This window comes from Canis aureus, chromosome 8 (assembly GCF_053574225.1).
Source record: "Canis aureus isolate CA01 chromosome 8, VMU_Caureus_v.1.0, whole genome shotgun sequence".
NCBI classification, from domain to species: domain Eukaryota; kingdom Metazoa; phylum Chordata; class Mammalia; order Carnivora; family Canidae; genus Canis; species Canis aureus.
In genome coordinates, this window is record NC_135618.1 from 2,841,984 (window position 1) to 2,857,677 (window position 15,694).

Consider the following 15,694-nt stretch of genomic DNA (forward strand, 5'->3'; position numbering starts at 1 on the left):
CAATAACACAGCTATGGTTTATTATAAAACTTACATTGCTGTTAAAAAAGTTTCCTTCAGAGTTTTTAGAAACCAGGGCACATATCTGAGAGGAGGGAAAAATAGGGGCTCCCATGGAATTAAGAAAATGCTGCTGATGGGCAGCCCAGGTGGCTCAGCGGTTTAGCACCGCCTTCGGCCCAGGGCGTGATCCTGGAGACCCTGGATCGAGTCCCACGTCGGGCTCCCTGCGTGGAGCCTGCTTCTCCCTCTGCCTATGTCTCTGCCTCTGTGTGTGTGTGTGTGTGTGTGTCTCATGAATAAATAAATTAAAAAAAAAGAAAATGCTGCTAAGCTAATCTCCTAAGTTCCTTGTGGTGTGGCTGTACTCAGCTATGAGACATAATTTGTATTTCACATGTGAAAACTTTTGCAGGCTTCTGAAATCCACATGGGAGACGGCCCGCAGAGCCATGGATCAGGGAAACGTGTACACACATCTTGTCTTGAACTCAGCAGAAGATGTGATAAAGTGCCTCCATATTGTCCCTGAGCTGGAAAAATGTGAGTGGAATGAAGTGTCGTTAAGTGAATCTTCACAACCATCCTCGCTTAGTCTATGTGACTAGAGATACTCGGTCAATGTTTGTGGAGCTAAATTGAGCTGAGTGGATCTAGGTTCATCCTACGGCGTGTGATGCAGCTGAACGTTTCTAAACCCAGTCTTGTCCCGGGTGCTGACCGCAGATGTCTGAAGGTTTCCAGAACCACCCTGTAGATCACATGCCTTCCGTCGTCCTGTTTTACCAAAGGGCTTCTTCATAGTTAGATATTTACTATTTAATATTTACTTTTTCGACCCTTTCCGGGGCCCTCTTCTGACCGACCCCTCTGCTGCTTCTGTGCCATCGAACCCTGACTTCTTGTTTTTAGAAATGCCACCTTTGACTTCCAAGGTATTGTTCTTATAGGTTCCCTCTGAACCCTGTAAATATTCCTCTTCCTTCTCTAATTTCACTTCTGTGCACCCCTTAAATATTCATCCGTGCTCTGCATGATTTTACTACTCTCTGGAGGTGATTTCATTCATGCTCCTGGCTACACACCAAAAACATATAGCTTTTTATAAATCTGTATCTCTCAGCTAGACCACTTGCCTGGGCACCAGAATGGTATGTTCTGTCCTGCTTTGGGCATATTGTCGCCTCTCTTAGTTCCTTGAGGCTATTCAACACAAGCCATCTTCACCTCTCTTCTCCCAATCTTAAAGTGTCTGATAATTGAAAAAGCACTGGCATTGGACACAGAACTGCGTTTGATTTTTTTTTTTTTTATACTCATCACTTACTAGTTATACAAATTGGGGCAAATCACTTACCCTGGCTGTATTAGTTTTCTATTGCTGCTTAACAGATTACCACAAAGTTCATGGCTTCCAGCAGCACATATTTATTGTCACTTAGTTTCTGTGGGTCAGGAATGTGCGCACGGCACAGTGGAGCCTCTGGTTAGGTGTCTCCTAAGGCTGTAATCAAGGATTCGGCAAGGTTGGGTTCTTATCAGATGCTTAACCGCAGAAGGATTTATTTCCAAGCTCCCTCAGGTTATAACAAACTGCGTACACCTTATTTGAGTTTATTTGTAAGATGGGATTAGGTATGACTTCAGATAATTGTAAGTGGGTGTTTTACCTCCGTGACTATTTGATGTGACATTCAGAAGTCCTGTGCGGCGTGGGTCAGTGTTCCGTCATACGAGACCGCCCTCCGCACTGTTGGCCTCTACATATTATACACCATTGCTGTCTCCTATGCTTCATGCTAACCAGAAGCATTTCCACAGTTTTCAAAACGCCTCTCGTGGGTGCAAGACTGTCTCCTTGCAAGTCACTGGGTAAGAGGTTTAAAATATCATTCCTAATAAGCAGATGTGAGTTTTGTGACAGAAATCCACAGAAACACATTCACTCGTGTATTCAACACACCTTACGGAGTACCTCCGTGTGAAAGGTGCTGATCCAGAGGCTGTCTTATTCAGCAGTGAAAAGAGACAGCATCTTTCCTTCTCCCATGGAACGAATATAAAACAATAGAAGGGATCTTGAGAATGGGTACCCATCACTAAACGCTCCTCTTCACTTCAAAGACTTGAAAATATAGAACTTAGCAGTTCCCTGAACTCTCTATTCTTTAACTCCTTGTTCAAAGTTCAGTTGAAGTTTATCAGACGATGGTCTGTGTAACGAATGTCCCCACATTTTCATCTGTTAAAAGTGTACTCCTTTTTTGGGGCCTTTCCGTGAAGTCTTTTTGATTCACCAAGACAAGCGATGGGCAAGATATCCTACTTTTAAGTTACTGTGTTGCGCTTTCAATAATTCTTTGTTCTTTTGGGGCTTGGGAGGGTCAGAGACATAGCAGGAAGCCAATAAACATTTGCTTAAAAAGAAGGAAGGAAAGAAGCAAGCAAGCAAGAATTTTGCCTTCTGGTGTGGTTATCTGTACATTTAACTAACCTGTAATCCCTACTTTATCCCAGTTTTTAAGCATTTTAAAGATAGGGTCTCTATCAAAGGTTTCAGTTCTCCTTGGAGCTGAGTATGGTGTTGTATACTTCCTGATTTCTTCATTTCTCAGGAAGTACTTGCTGAATGCCTGCCATCCGCTAGAAACTGTACAGGTGCTGGGTTTGCACGCCCTACCTCAAACTCCTCTGGAATTAGAGATCCTGGGCTTAAATGCTAACCCCTTCCACTTACTGGCTATGACTTCAGGCAGGTTCCTGAGAATCTAAAGCCCTCATCTGTAAACTAATGATGACAATGATGATTCTGGTGGTGGCGGTGGTGGTGGTGGTGGTGGTGTTGGCTAATGCACAGTGTAGGGAGCACTCTATCCAGGATAAAAACCAGGAACTAACGTCTGGCATCAGACTGATCGGCGTGCACATCCCAGCTCCATTGCTTATGAGGTGGGGGACTCTAAACCAGTTAAATTGCCATCACTAAGCCTGAGTTTCTTCAACTGTCACTTGAGTAAATGGAGATAAGCATGCCAGTGCTTTCCTTTGTTCATGGAATTAAATTCAAATTTTTAGAGCCCAGACCTACATGATCTGACTCCCCTCTACCCACACAAACTCATTCTAACCTCTCATGTGCTTCCTTCAGAGTGGTCTATTTTCTGTTTTTCAAGCAAGCCAAGCACCTTTCTCCACTTGCGTCCTTTGTACTGTCATATGAAGGCACATTCCAATGTTTATTCAAATTCACCTCTTCCCGGAAGCCTTTACTGCCCACCTTATCTAAAGTAGCCCTCTGCTTCCCATCTCCCTCATCATCTAGTCATTCTCTCTGACCTTATTTATCAAAATGGATACATTATTTGTTATAATTACCATATTAACATTTTTTTGGGTCTCATTGTTTGCTTGTTTATAGCTGATTTCCTCTACTAGAAAATCAGCTTCATCAAGCTGGCCCAGAGTGTGTGTGGTTTGCTCATCTAGTTCTAGTGGCTGGCACAGTACTCGACCCAATTAGGTGCTCCAGAAATAGAACTGTATGCATAAGTGAAAGAATAAGTACTTCATAGGTGGTTAAGAAGGTTAAATGCATAGTGCCTGGCAGAAAATAAGTGATGAGCTGATAGTAGCTAACAGTTATTATTACTAATGATAACTGAGATAGAAATGGGCTTTGGTAAAGGCTGCAACCTAGGGAGGAAGATATGGGTATACAATAGGCCAACCACTAAGCCAGGTACTGTGACAACAGTTTCGCATGAATGGGGCATCTGTGATGTGGCGACGTGTAGACATGCTCAGGAAATATTGACTGAACTGTTGTTTTTCTGTGAATGTTCTTAAAGAGCATGGTCTAAGAATAAGCACATCATGAGAAAAGAGGGTGGAGCAAATGCCAAGCCTTCTAATTAGATTTAGCATTTCCTCACTTTAGAGGTAACAGCCTGCTCCCCAAGGCAGAGTAATCCAGTCTCTGCAAGGGCCGTGGGCTGTATGTGTTGACTTTATCATCTGCTCCATCGTAGCTACTTAATGTTGAACACACCCTGGTCTAGATCATGTTTTTACTTTCCTCACCTTTTCCACTCCTCCCTAGTGCTGATTTCAAAAGGGATTTATGAGGCTGAGCCCTCCCATGTTCTCCTGAAGGCATCTCCAACACTACCCCCCATTAAATCCACTCAGGTGAAGGCATGACCCTGCTATCCCTGCTATACAACTGTAGCTTCAAGACAGCCCTCAGCCTCCCCCTCCTCACTGTTTGCTGCTCTTTGGTAGACATTTTGGGGTTGCTATCTCCCTCTCTACTCTTTCCTCTGCTCATGCCCTATAATCACCCTCCCCAATGCTACAGATTTTACGTTTATCTTCATAGAATGTTCCATATCTGCATCCCTTCTCCTCTCACCAGCTTTGAGTAATTATAAGTTTATTCTTAGGAAACACCTTCCCTCCTATTAGAAATTCTTCAGAGCACAATTGTGGAGATAAGACTGACCTCTCAAGTTTTATGATTAGAACCACAATGTTTCCATGTTGATAAATTATAGATACAGCAAGGCAGTTTCTTTTCCCACCAGGATTTCTGTTTGGGAATACTAAAACTGCCAAACAGTGCGAGAGAGAGAGACAACGCTATCATTTTTTCTTGGTTGAATTTTCCACATCAGGGATATGCGCCAGCAGAGGTTGAAATAAGAACATTAATTTTATTTTAAACTAAGGAAATACAAAAAGCAAGATCTTAGTGTTATGTAGAGAATATATTATTGTTAGGGACAGCTCTGGTGAGTCATTAACTGAGTCATTTCAGTTTGTTGATTTTGTAGACACACAAGTTCAAAGATCGGGTAATGCCCATCAAGTTTGATGAGACACTAATGACAGTTACCCTTCTGGCAATACTACCGCTGAACTTACCAAGAGTCACAAAGAATCTGCCACTGAACCTCTCTGAGGGCCTAGCCCTCAGAAAACCAGGAGAGGAAGGAAAACCAGGTAGGAAAACCAGGAGAGAAGGGACTGTCTGCTGGATGGATAATGATTACAACTAATTTTTAGAAGGAATAGATTAACAACAACATTTTGCCTCTTCAGATTACCAGGCAATGGATTTCCTGTGAGTAACATTTTCTGAGAATCTCTTGCCCTAGAACTGTAAAAAGAAGCTTAAAAGAAAATCCCACAAAAATTAACGTGTGCCACTAGAGGAGATTTCAGGGCGGTGGTGGTCACCATTATAAACAACAACAGCCACAACAACAATAATAATTGCAACAGTGTATGGAACAGACAACATATGTATAATGGCAGTATAAAACAGGCAATATCAGAGAAAGTACAGAGCCAATGATGGTGGCTAAGAATTATTTAGCACCTAATGAATGTTTTACGCTTATCTATTCATACAGCAAACTAAGAAAATAATAAGCAAATAGCATAAGCTGAAGTTTGAAACAATGGCTTCAGGATACATGATTTTAAAAACTGTACTATATCATTCTGTTCTATATAATATAATACAATATAATATGATCTATCACAGCATAACATGATATGGCTCCTGCACATTGTATTGTAGTTGTCTGTGGACCTGTTCCTATGTATATTTTCACCAATTTGTATGCTCCATACAAATGGGGACTGAGTCTGTTTAGCTTACGATGGAGTTCCCAGAAGCTAGCCTCGTGCTACGTACATAAATGTCCAAAAAATGTCCAAAGAAGTATTTACTGAATGACCAGTTTCAGAAAGACTGAAACAAATTAGGCCCTTTTGGACTTAAATACCAAAGCAGGAAGTGAATATAACACCATTGTGCATCTTTCCTTCGAGAAACTCACATCTCCCTCATTTTCTACTATCATAGGCCATAGTATTACAGAGCAAGGTTAACGAGGATATTGCCAATGGCAGGCAGAAGGCAGTGGACTCAGATGAAAACAAGAGAAGAGTTTTCTCAAAAGCTTTTACTTTTACTTCAGTTTCTGAAAAGCCTTGAGATATAGCTCGACATGACAGGAATCCCGGAATCCTGAAAATGTGCTCCATTTTAACGACAATTTTATTTATAAGAGTATAATCAACTAGACTGAACCATGAAGTACAAAAGCCCCTTGGACCTTAGTCCTCCATACTCTTCTCCTAAAGAAAAAGTTGTTTCATCCAGATTAGAACAACAAACAGGTTATTTATTTACAGGCTTTGTGTCTAGGACACCACTGTGGGAGGTCTGCAAGAAGCCCATCATCACCCAGAAGTTCCAAGATCTTACCAGTCCATGGGCATGAATGAGGTCAATTTTATCAATACCCAGGCCCTTCATTTCTAAGCTCATGTAGGAATTTTGGTACCTTTCAAAGTTCCACCATCCCACAAATATTTTGGGAAATCCAGAAGAGTTGTTTTTTTTTTTTTTTCCCTAATTCTGTATATTAGTGTGTCTATTACACCATTTCATTTTTGCTTCTACTAAAGTCACTAAGGCTTCTGCTGATTCATCCTAGTTCTGAAGCTTCTGAATCTTTATGGCACTATAAAATTTGGCAGTCTCCTACAGGCACAAAATATTCACATACAAGGTTAGCAGAGGTTGTTTGGGTCTTGAAATGTTAAGCTATTTAGGGAGAGATCCGCTTTCTCTTCACATTCATGATTCTTTATCTCCATGGAGTATATATGGCCACCAGGGCAGCCAGATTGGGGTGAAATTTTATCATTTGCCACCTCACTATCTCTTTACTGTCATGTAACCCTCAAACCCTTTCATGAAATTGCCATTCTAGATTCCTTTTTCCCTCGGTATGAATTCTTTCTCAGGGGGGTTGACATATTTCTGTGCCATCTGGCAACCTCACTTTCTCCCTCTCCCAATCCAATCCAAAAAAAATATGTCTGTGTATATAAATCTGAATTATTCTCACTATGTTGTAGATCAACCCCCATATAAATCAGTGAATACAAATAATGTGTAGGATGCCATCTAGTTCCATATGACAGTCATGTCTGACTGTGAGCCTTGGCTCAACTGTGACCTCATCAGCTTCTGTAATCAGTTTTGTTCCTAAGTCCCAAGATACGTTTATTGATGGCCAGATACTCCCTAGAGATCATACCCACCTATTCATTGGAACCCTCCCTTTTTTTGGAAGTGAGGAGACGTATTCAAGGACTGTATTAGTCAGGGTTCTCATACATATACAAATATATACATATGTGTGTGTGTGTGGAATTGGCTCATGCACTATGAAGGCTGAGAAGTCCCAGGATATGTGGTTGGCAAACTGGAGACTCAGAAGAGCCAATGGTGTGCTTACGATCTAAGTGCCAGCTGATTTGAAGTCCAGAAAGACCCAATGTTTCAGTTTGAATCTTAAGCCAGGAAAAAACTGATATTTCAGCTTGAAGACAGTCAGGAAGGCATTTCCTCCTACTCAAAAGAAGGTCAGCCTTTTTGTTACATTCAAGCCTTCAACTGATTAGATGAGGCTCACCTACATTAGGGAGAGCAATCTGCTTTATTCAGCCTACAGATTCAAATGTTTATCTCATCCAAAACACCGTCATGGACACTATCTAAATAAGTTTGACCAAGTATCTGGGCACCCATGGCCCAGTCCAATTGATACATATAGTGAACAATCACAGGGACCTTAGGAGCACATACTTCTGTGTTCCTTTCTCAAACTGGTTGGTTGACAGTATGAAACCATAGAAATGACCAAGTGCTGATTTTCTCTGAAAGAGGTTGTATTCTCTAGGTAAAAATTAGGCTACAAATGACAGAGAACTGAAAATAGTAGCTAGTTAAGACATGCACATATTTATTTCTCGCATAAATGTCCCAGAAGGCGACCTTAGTTTGGGTTATGATGCTGCGTATTAGGGGCCACTTGAGGCTTCTCCTCCCTTTGTGATCCACTTTTGTCGTTCGGACCTCATGTAGAAGGTGACTTTCACATTCTAAGCAGTGAGATGGAGAAAAGAACAAGCATATTGCCTTTTGTGGAAGGTTCCTGAAAGCTTTCACACTTTACTTGCATCCCACCAACCAGAAATTGGTGACTACACTCGAGTGTAAGGGAGATACAAATATGTAGTCTTTATTCTGATGAGCAGTGAGCACATCTCAAGATCAGGAGTTCTATGACTTCACAAAAAAGCAAAGGGATAGATATTGGAGAGAAGCAATCCTAGTACTGATTTTAAGGACCAACCTGATGTCCGATTCCTTGGGAAGTAGCATATTTTCCATAATTAGAGGAATTTTAGCTATAGCGTAGGGCCTTTAACAAATTCAAGCAGACCAGAAGCCTTGGCTTATAGAAGAGACTGCAGATGAGCGTATGGCAACTCTGAGCTCTTCATGCGAGGTCCTCACATTACAGAAAGTGTGCAGGGAACATAAACACTCTAACACCGCAAAGTACATGGGTGGCTTGGAAGAGAAAACAAACCGGTTTCTGATATTGAGAGAAGGAATCAGGGAGATATTCATGCTACAGAAATGAAAATAAATAAAATTAGAGAATTGGGATACAACTGCTCAAGGATAAACAAATGGGGAAAAAAAATGCCTTCGCACAGCTATCTTAGCAACCTAAAAAAAAAAATTAAAAAAACCTTGTTTTTTTAAAAAATTTACAATGCAAACGACTCAACCCAGCTTTGAAGAAACAAAAACCCAAGGAACAGACAGAAATTCCTCACAAGAGATTTATGCTATGAAATGACTTAAGAATAAAATTAAATAAAACAAGAAATCAAAGAGAAGCTAGAACAGCAGAATGAGATCAGAAGGGAAGTTGCACGCTACAGGACACAAATCAAGGATCAAAATAATATCACTCGCAACTACCAACGATGCCAGACTCCAACGAAGCAAATATCAGTTATTAATGATATATTTGTACTACAATAAATGAATGCAAATGATTCGAGGTTAGACCTCTGATTGCATTGCCATTTCAAAAACACCCCCCCCCCAAAAAAAAGTTTTGGGGCTGCCGCATCGTGTATATGGTTAGATTGAGGAGAGGTCATTAGTTACCCACACAAAGGCTTCTTAGTAAATTTGGTTCCTTTTCTTTCTCTCTCTCTCTCTTTTTTTTTTTTTTTTTTAATCATCCAAGACTGAAGGAACAAGTATGGAGTGTGAAAATAGCATGCAGCATTTGACATTTTAAAATTTGTTTTCCACTAGTTTATACAAAGAACAGGGATCCCTGGGTGGCTCAGCGGTTGAGCACCTGCTTTTGGCCCAGGGCGTGATCCTGGAGACCCGGGATCGAGTCCCACGTCGGGCTCCCTGCATGGAGCCTGCTTCTCCCTCTGCCTGTGTCTCTGCCTCTCTCTCTCTGTGTCTCTCATGAATAAATGAATAAAATCTTAAAAACAAACAAACAAACCCCAAAGAACAGCCTGCTCCAGTGCTGGCCTGAGGTGTGGACCACAACAAGAGCTCGGGGAGGCGGGCGCCCCGCACGGGCTAGACAGTTGGTAATTTCCTCAACCCTCCTGGTACCATTTGTTTCTCCCACTCCCTCCTCCGCTGCTTTCCTTGAGATCCCTACAGAAGTCAGGGAAGACAGACACACACGCGTGCGCCTTCGAGAAGTGGTCTAAATTTTTCTACTTGCATGAAACTATATTTATCTAAACTAAAACTTGGCTTGGAAAGGTATTTGTATTATGGCTAGGTCTGTTTGTCTACATTTCTTTAATTTATGCAGTATATGTTAATTACTTTTTTAACGTGGAAATATTTTGACATTGCTTTTTCTCATTTCTTTGACTTCTTGAATAATTCTCTCGTGAGTCTGCCTCTGAAGCACATCTGCTCTCTGGGCTTCTAGCCTTATTATTTAGAGTAGACATCCTTCAGCACTGGTGCTCAAGCCTCTTGTTCTCGAAACCTTAAAACATTTTGAGCAAATTGGAATATTATTATGGAGGTGACTTTAGGCAATCTCATTTCTGAAGGTTAATTCTGGATAATCACCCTCCGCGAGACATTCCAAAAAAAAAAAAAAAAAAATAGAGCTACCCATTGAGACTAATCACATTTAGGCTTATTCATGTTCTAAGAACAAAACAAGGTACTTAGTTCTGAGCCGAGGCAGGTCATTCAACAAAATTGGATCCATCTGACCCTCTCAGAAGCTCCATAATGTGTTTTACCTGTTGTCAGAGGAGGATCAGAAAGATGCAATTGCTCTTTACATGAGGGGAAGCATCGTGCGAACTCAGCTCTGACGCTCCTTACCTGCTCCACTCTTGCAAGCCAAGGAATGTCCCTGGGGAGGGAGACGTGCGTTCGTGGGCTTGGGGAATAGGGCCTCCACCTAAGTATCCACAAGCCCTGTGAAAGCACCTGCGGCCACCTGGAGGGTGCCCACCCCCAGCCGGGTCCCGTCCCCGTCCCCGTGCGCTGCACACCTGGCTCTCCCCATCACTGTCCTTTCCTGGCAAAGCATCACTCTTAATGGGCCACTTAAGGGACTCAAGACGAGACCAACTGGTAGTTCAGAAAGGCCCTCGCCACTGATCACTTTTCCATACAGCTGATACATTTTTATGTTTTTTTTTTTTTTTAAGCTGGTATTTCTGCACCGTGTCGTTAACAGTTCCTAGTAGGAGCGCTCACAGGGACGATCGGGATGCCTCCGGCCCTCGCTGGTGCTGGTGTCTGGCCCACCGAGAAATCGAGGCAAGAGACTGGGCCGGCCCGGCAGGTTTTCTCGGGGTGTACTGGGGCAGCCTTGGCCATAGCTGTGAGATTTTAAAAAGTATTTTCCAAGACATCTATCTTATACAGACAAGACTATTTTAAATTGGACTCATTAAATCATTTGTTGTCACAGCCAACAGCCGTGTGGAGGCTAGTTAACAAATGAAAAATGAGCCTTTCTAACTTGTTTACTTTATATGGATGCTTTCTTTATTTCACTTTTTTCCCCCCTCTGGTAGCACACCGACTTCAGGGATCTTGTTACAGTGCCGCCTGACAAAAATTAAAGATGTGAAGGCTGAAAATACTAGAGACGTAACGCCCCAGTTCCCATAAAATCCTGGTGAAGTGGTTCCTACTGATGGCGATACCCGGGGCCTGTCTTCTAGTTCAAGGAAGGGAGCCAATTAAAACCTCATTTACTTTGTTGAAAGGTAACACGGAATTACTTGAGAAACGCAGAATTCTTGGCATGGAAAGAAAAAAAAAATGATGATGATCCTAAATTCATGGCTGAGTTTTTCCTTGGAGCCCCGGTTCTGCGAGCTCAAGATTGTTTTCAGCAACGTACCTTTGTTAATTTATTCGCTCCTTCATTCACTCACTCATTCATTCATTCCGTTGTTCATCAGTCTGCTTCTAAATGCCCCGGTGTATGGGAGGCGTCCTTTACAAGCTCACTGGCAGGTAGTGTTTTTCTTTGCTGTTTGGTGTGAAAATTTATTTCATTTCAGTTTATAAAATATTCTCTTCTTGGTTGATATTTAAAAATTTTTTTTTTCTCCTACTGTTGCTTTCTTAGCTATGGGCTGCATATTCTTTTGGTTTCATTTTTCATCGAGGAGTCCTTTTTAAGGGTTCCTCACCTTTGTTTGCTCCCACTGGCTTTCCCGGGGTGTGTCGCCAAGTGTTAAGCAAAGTACAATGGTCTTTTCTGATGAGCCTGTGCAGTGCTTTGTATCTTAGGGTCTACAGCAGAAACATGTTGATGATGAGAAAGAACTTTGGGAACAGGTAGGTCCACTGGTAGGTTTCACTTCCATCAATTCTCTCCCTTGGAAAATGGAGACGACAGACACGTTACAGGTTAAACGAAAGAGAAAACGAACTGCTACATAGAGTTCTTTGCACATAGTAGACGCTCAATAAGTGCCTCATCTATTCAGAAAACTTAAACAACAAGCAAAACAAAATTCTTTTGAATTCTCAAGTGGTGTCTAATTTGCGGCTCGGTATCTTCCAGAGGTCCCTTTAGCTCTTCAGCTTTCTCCTTTGTGATGAATGATTAGATTCAACTGAATTTGATGCAAATATTTGTATTTGTAAAAGAGTTCAAATCAAATCCTCGAGGTCAGTTTAGATTTTTGAGGTGATCGGTATGACTTGAGAATTGGGTCCTTACTAATATTTACAATAAAACTCAATTTAGGGTTACTTACAGTTCCATTACCATGATATGGATTGTTTTCTTTCCAGGTCACTAATAATAACGTTCAATAAGCACAAATCTCACAGCCTAGAGAGAGCAACTGAAAATAGTCCTAGAATTTAACTTCTCCCTATTTGTCACTGCTCCGCTCTGCGGCCTGGTGGTCAGTTTGCAGAATATTACAGAAAACACATTTGAAGTAATTCCTCGAGCTATTGTACTTCCTTCAAATGTCCCATTAACTCATATAGCCTACATTTTATTCATTGAGCCGTTCCCCTCATTTCCCAAAAATTGTATCATCCTTAACTTCCTTCGCTATTTCTCTGGTTTCCAGGCTTACAGAAAACCATTCTAGGCTGAGGAGCAGCGGGTAGAAAGGCCCTGAGAGGGGAGCGGGCCTGGCATTTCTGAGGCAGGAAGTCAGGGTTAGCATTTCTGGGGTGAAGGCAGACGATGGAGAGCGTGGCAGGAACCGATGCTGAAGAGGGGGGTGGGAGTCAGGTCCTGTGGGGCCTGGCCAGGTGTGGTAAGGTCTTCAGGGTTTTTTTCTGTCCTCCTAAAGGCCATCAAAAGACACTGGAGTGTTTCCAGCAGCAGAGTGGATTGATCTGATTTGTGCTTGGAGAAGATCATTTGGGCTGTTGTCTGGAGCCCAGAGGAGGATGGTGAGGTCATAAGCACTGAGGCCGGGAAACCAGTTGGGAGCCGACTGTTGCGGTCCAGGTGAGTAGTGACGGTTGCTTGGACTAGGGTTTTAAGAACCAAGCTACAAGACATTGTCAGATCTGGGGAAGGTTTGGGGGACAGTGCCAATAGGACTTGCTGGTGTGTTGATGTAAGAAGTGATGGCAAGAGTGGTGCCGTGGTGGGTGCAGCACCTGAGAGGCGCAAAGCCCCACAATGGGGGAAAAAAAAAAGCCCCACTATGGTTGTCACCACTCAGTACTGTCATCCCTGCGTGTCCCTGTGTGCTCTCCTGAGGAGCCTGGGAGACCCTTCAAAAGCCGTGACCCTTCCTATTCATCTTTGGATTACCACAACCGTGACCTAGGTCCCGTCCAGTAAGTGTTTGTGGAACGAATGGAAGACATAGAGGTAAATGTAAAATTATTCGACTTGAGAGAGTAACAGCTGCTGTGTTACAAACCGCAGGGCACGTGGTGTGCTGTAAGAATAAAGGATGCGGCTTCTTGGCAACGCATGTATAGGATACATGATTCACACCAGCAAATTTATAGTCCAGAAAGAAACCAGAATGTTTACAGGTGAAAAGCAAGTATAAAATACATTTATGGATGGAAAAATAGACATTTTCTTCTTTGGATGATAAAAGTTCAATAAACAGATAAGACCTAGGTCCTTCTTTAATTACTTCAAAGAAAACATAACTACTTTAAGCTGTTACTCGTGATGTTAGCGAGACATCTGTATCAATTAGAATACTTAGGGATACAACTACCGAAGTCCAAACCCCGGTAGTCGAAGGTACAGAGAATACTTATCAACTCATATGACAAAAACCAAAAAAACAGAAACAAACCGAAACCAGCATAAGGCCTACCTTGGGAAGTCACTTCAACAGGGTCTACATGATGTTGCCAGGGGTTCCTTTCCCTTATTTTATATCTTTGCTCTTTACTTTTAGCTTTATTCCCAAATGGTTACAAGATGGCGGCGTCAGCTCACATCTTCTGATTTTCAGTGAGGAAGAGAGACCCGCAACAGTGGAACAAACGTCCTGAGCTTGGCTCTCACGGGTTCACATTTGGACATGCGCCCTAAGCCGGTCTCTGTGGCATAAAAGAAATGGTTCCTCAAAGGACCTTGGAATACTATTGGGAAGAAGGAATAGAAAATGGCAGAATGAATATTGTCTGTCAAGTTTTAAGCACTTGTGTGTGGCTTCAAGACCCTCATTTTTGTTTGTTTGAGTCGACGGTACTTAGAGATACGGTAGGCTTTCAACTTCACCAATGGAGAGACCTTCCATTGTCTTTGTGTCCCTGGGACTTCATGCTATAAAGCCGCTCTCCACAATACTTGTTGGCTGAATGAGTGAACATGAGACGTCCCTGAAGTTCGTGGAAATCGTTGCTGGACTTTGCCATCGACTTGTGCGATCAAACAAAATAAGGATTTCCGTGTATGCGCATAAATGGTTTGGGGAAAATGGTCAAAGATGGTCAAACTAATGCAAAGAGGAAATTGTTAGACTCCATTAAAGCGTCCTGAAAAGGTTTTACAAGTTGAGATCTTGGCCTGCATTTTAAAATTTGGATTCTTTTTGATCTCTTTCACCTTTTAGGTATAAAATAAACACCATATTTCCTCTGGCATTTCAGAGAACTGAACTTGATGATTCTGGCGGCGCTGTTTTGCTCTTTCGAGACATTCAACAGCAAGCACATATGTGTCTGACTAAATGTCACTGTGCTTAAGATTTCTGTAATTTGGATTTAGAAGCTGGCGAAGGGAGAAGGAAGACAGGACTTGTAAGTTTTTTATTACCCTGTCCCACGATGTTTCTTTGTTCATTTGATTCTAATGATTCCAACAGGAGTTGAAACAAAAGCTGAAGGATTGGCCTACCATGGGTTAATTACTTAGTAAAAGGGCTATTTCTTGAGTCTGATGGTGGGGAATGGGTCAGAAAAGACTAATTAGACAGGCTTCAAGTTCTAGGGAAATGCTAGTGGAACAGGTGAAAATAAACTGGTGATAATTGAGGGGCTAATTATCCTCCACCTAGCAATTGGCCACCAGGTGTTCTGTAGCACATAAAAGAAGGGACTGACAGAGCAACAGAGGCTTTTTTTTTTTTTTTTCCAGGAGAGATGAGGAGAGGGGGAGAAAAAACACACACAAAAAAAACCCCCAGAGGAATTTGAAGTCTGTAAAACGGTGTTTCTTGTATTTTCCACTTGTTCTTTCCTGCCGCCTTGGTAGAAAACTGGACCAGGGATATGTGCTTGTGTTTTATTTGTTTTTAAAGAGCAAGTGTCCCCTCTAGTCTGTATACCCATGAAGAATTTCGGTGTTGGGGGAACCTGGGGGACTCAGTGGTTTAGCACCTGCCTTCAGTCCAGGGCGTGACCCCGGGATCCCGGGATCGAGTCCCACATCAGCTCCCTGCATGGAGCCTGCTTCTCCCTCGGCCTGTGTCTCTGCCTCTGCCTCTCACTCTGGGTCTCTCATAAGTAAATTAAAAAAATCTAAAAAAAAAAAAAAAAAGAATTTCGGTGTTGGGTATACATCTACATCTATCCTTATAATTAAGATATGCTGACGATCTCCACGGTGCATTTGGAAAGGCCAGGATGAGAAGCAATGAAAGCCCACCGGTCGGAATTGTCATGAGCGTGGCTTCGTGATCGCACACCTCCTCTCACACGTGATGATGAGTTCCTAGACTATATCTACTGGTAGAGGGGGCTGTTACCAAGATATCCCGTGAAGGATCTTTTGACTCCCTTTTTCTGTCCTAATCTGTCATTTGGCTAAAGATCAGCACTCAGAGTTCAGTAGCCACA

General features: G+C 42.2%; 1 protein-coding gene across 14 annotated transcripts in view; it reads left to right on the plus strand.

Annotated features, from left to right (window-relative positions):
• Nucleotides 1-15,694, plus strand: part of LOC144318267 (uncharacterized) — a 158,306-nt gene that overhangs the window by 126,302 nt on the left and 16,310 nt on the right. For 11 of the 14 annotated variants that reach the window (XR_013384083.1, XR_013384081.1, XR_013384084.1 and 8 more), the window contains 3 exons: nt 416-543; nt 12,727-12,887; nt 13,810-14,656. Coding sequence is in view for 7 of the 14 variants with exons in the window: in XM_077905026.1 (XP_077761152.1) it covers nt 416-543; nt 12,727-12,776 (178 nt within the window). In the remaining 7 variants the exon portion in view is untranslated. The other 3 variants (XM_077905025.1, XM_077905024.1, XM_077905030.1) reach the window with 2 other exon arrangements.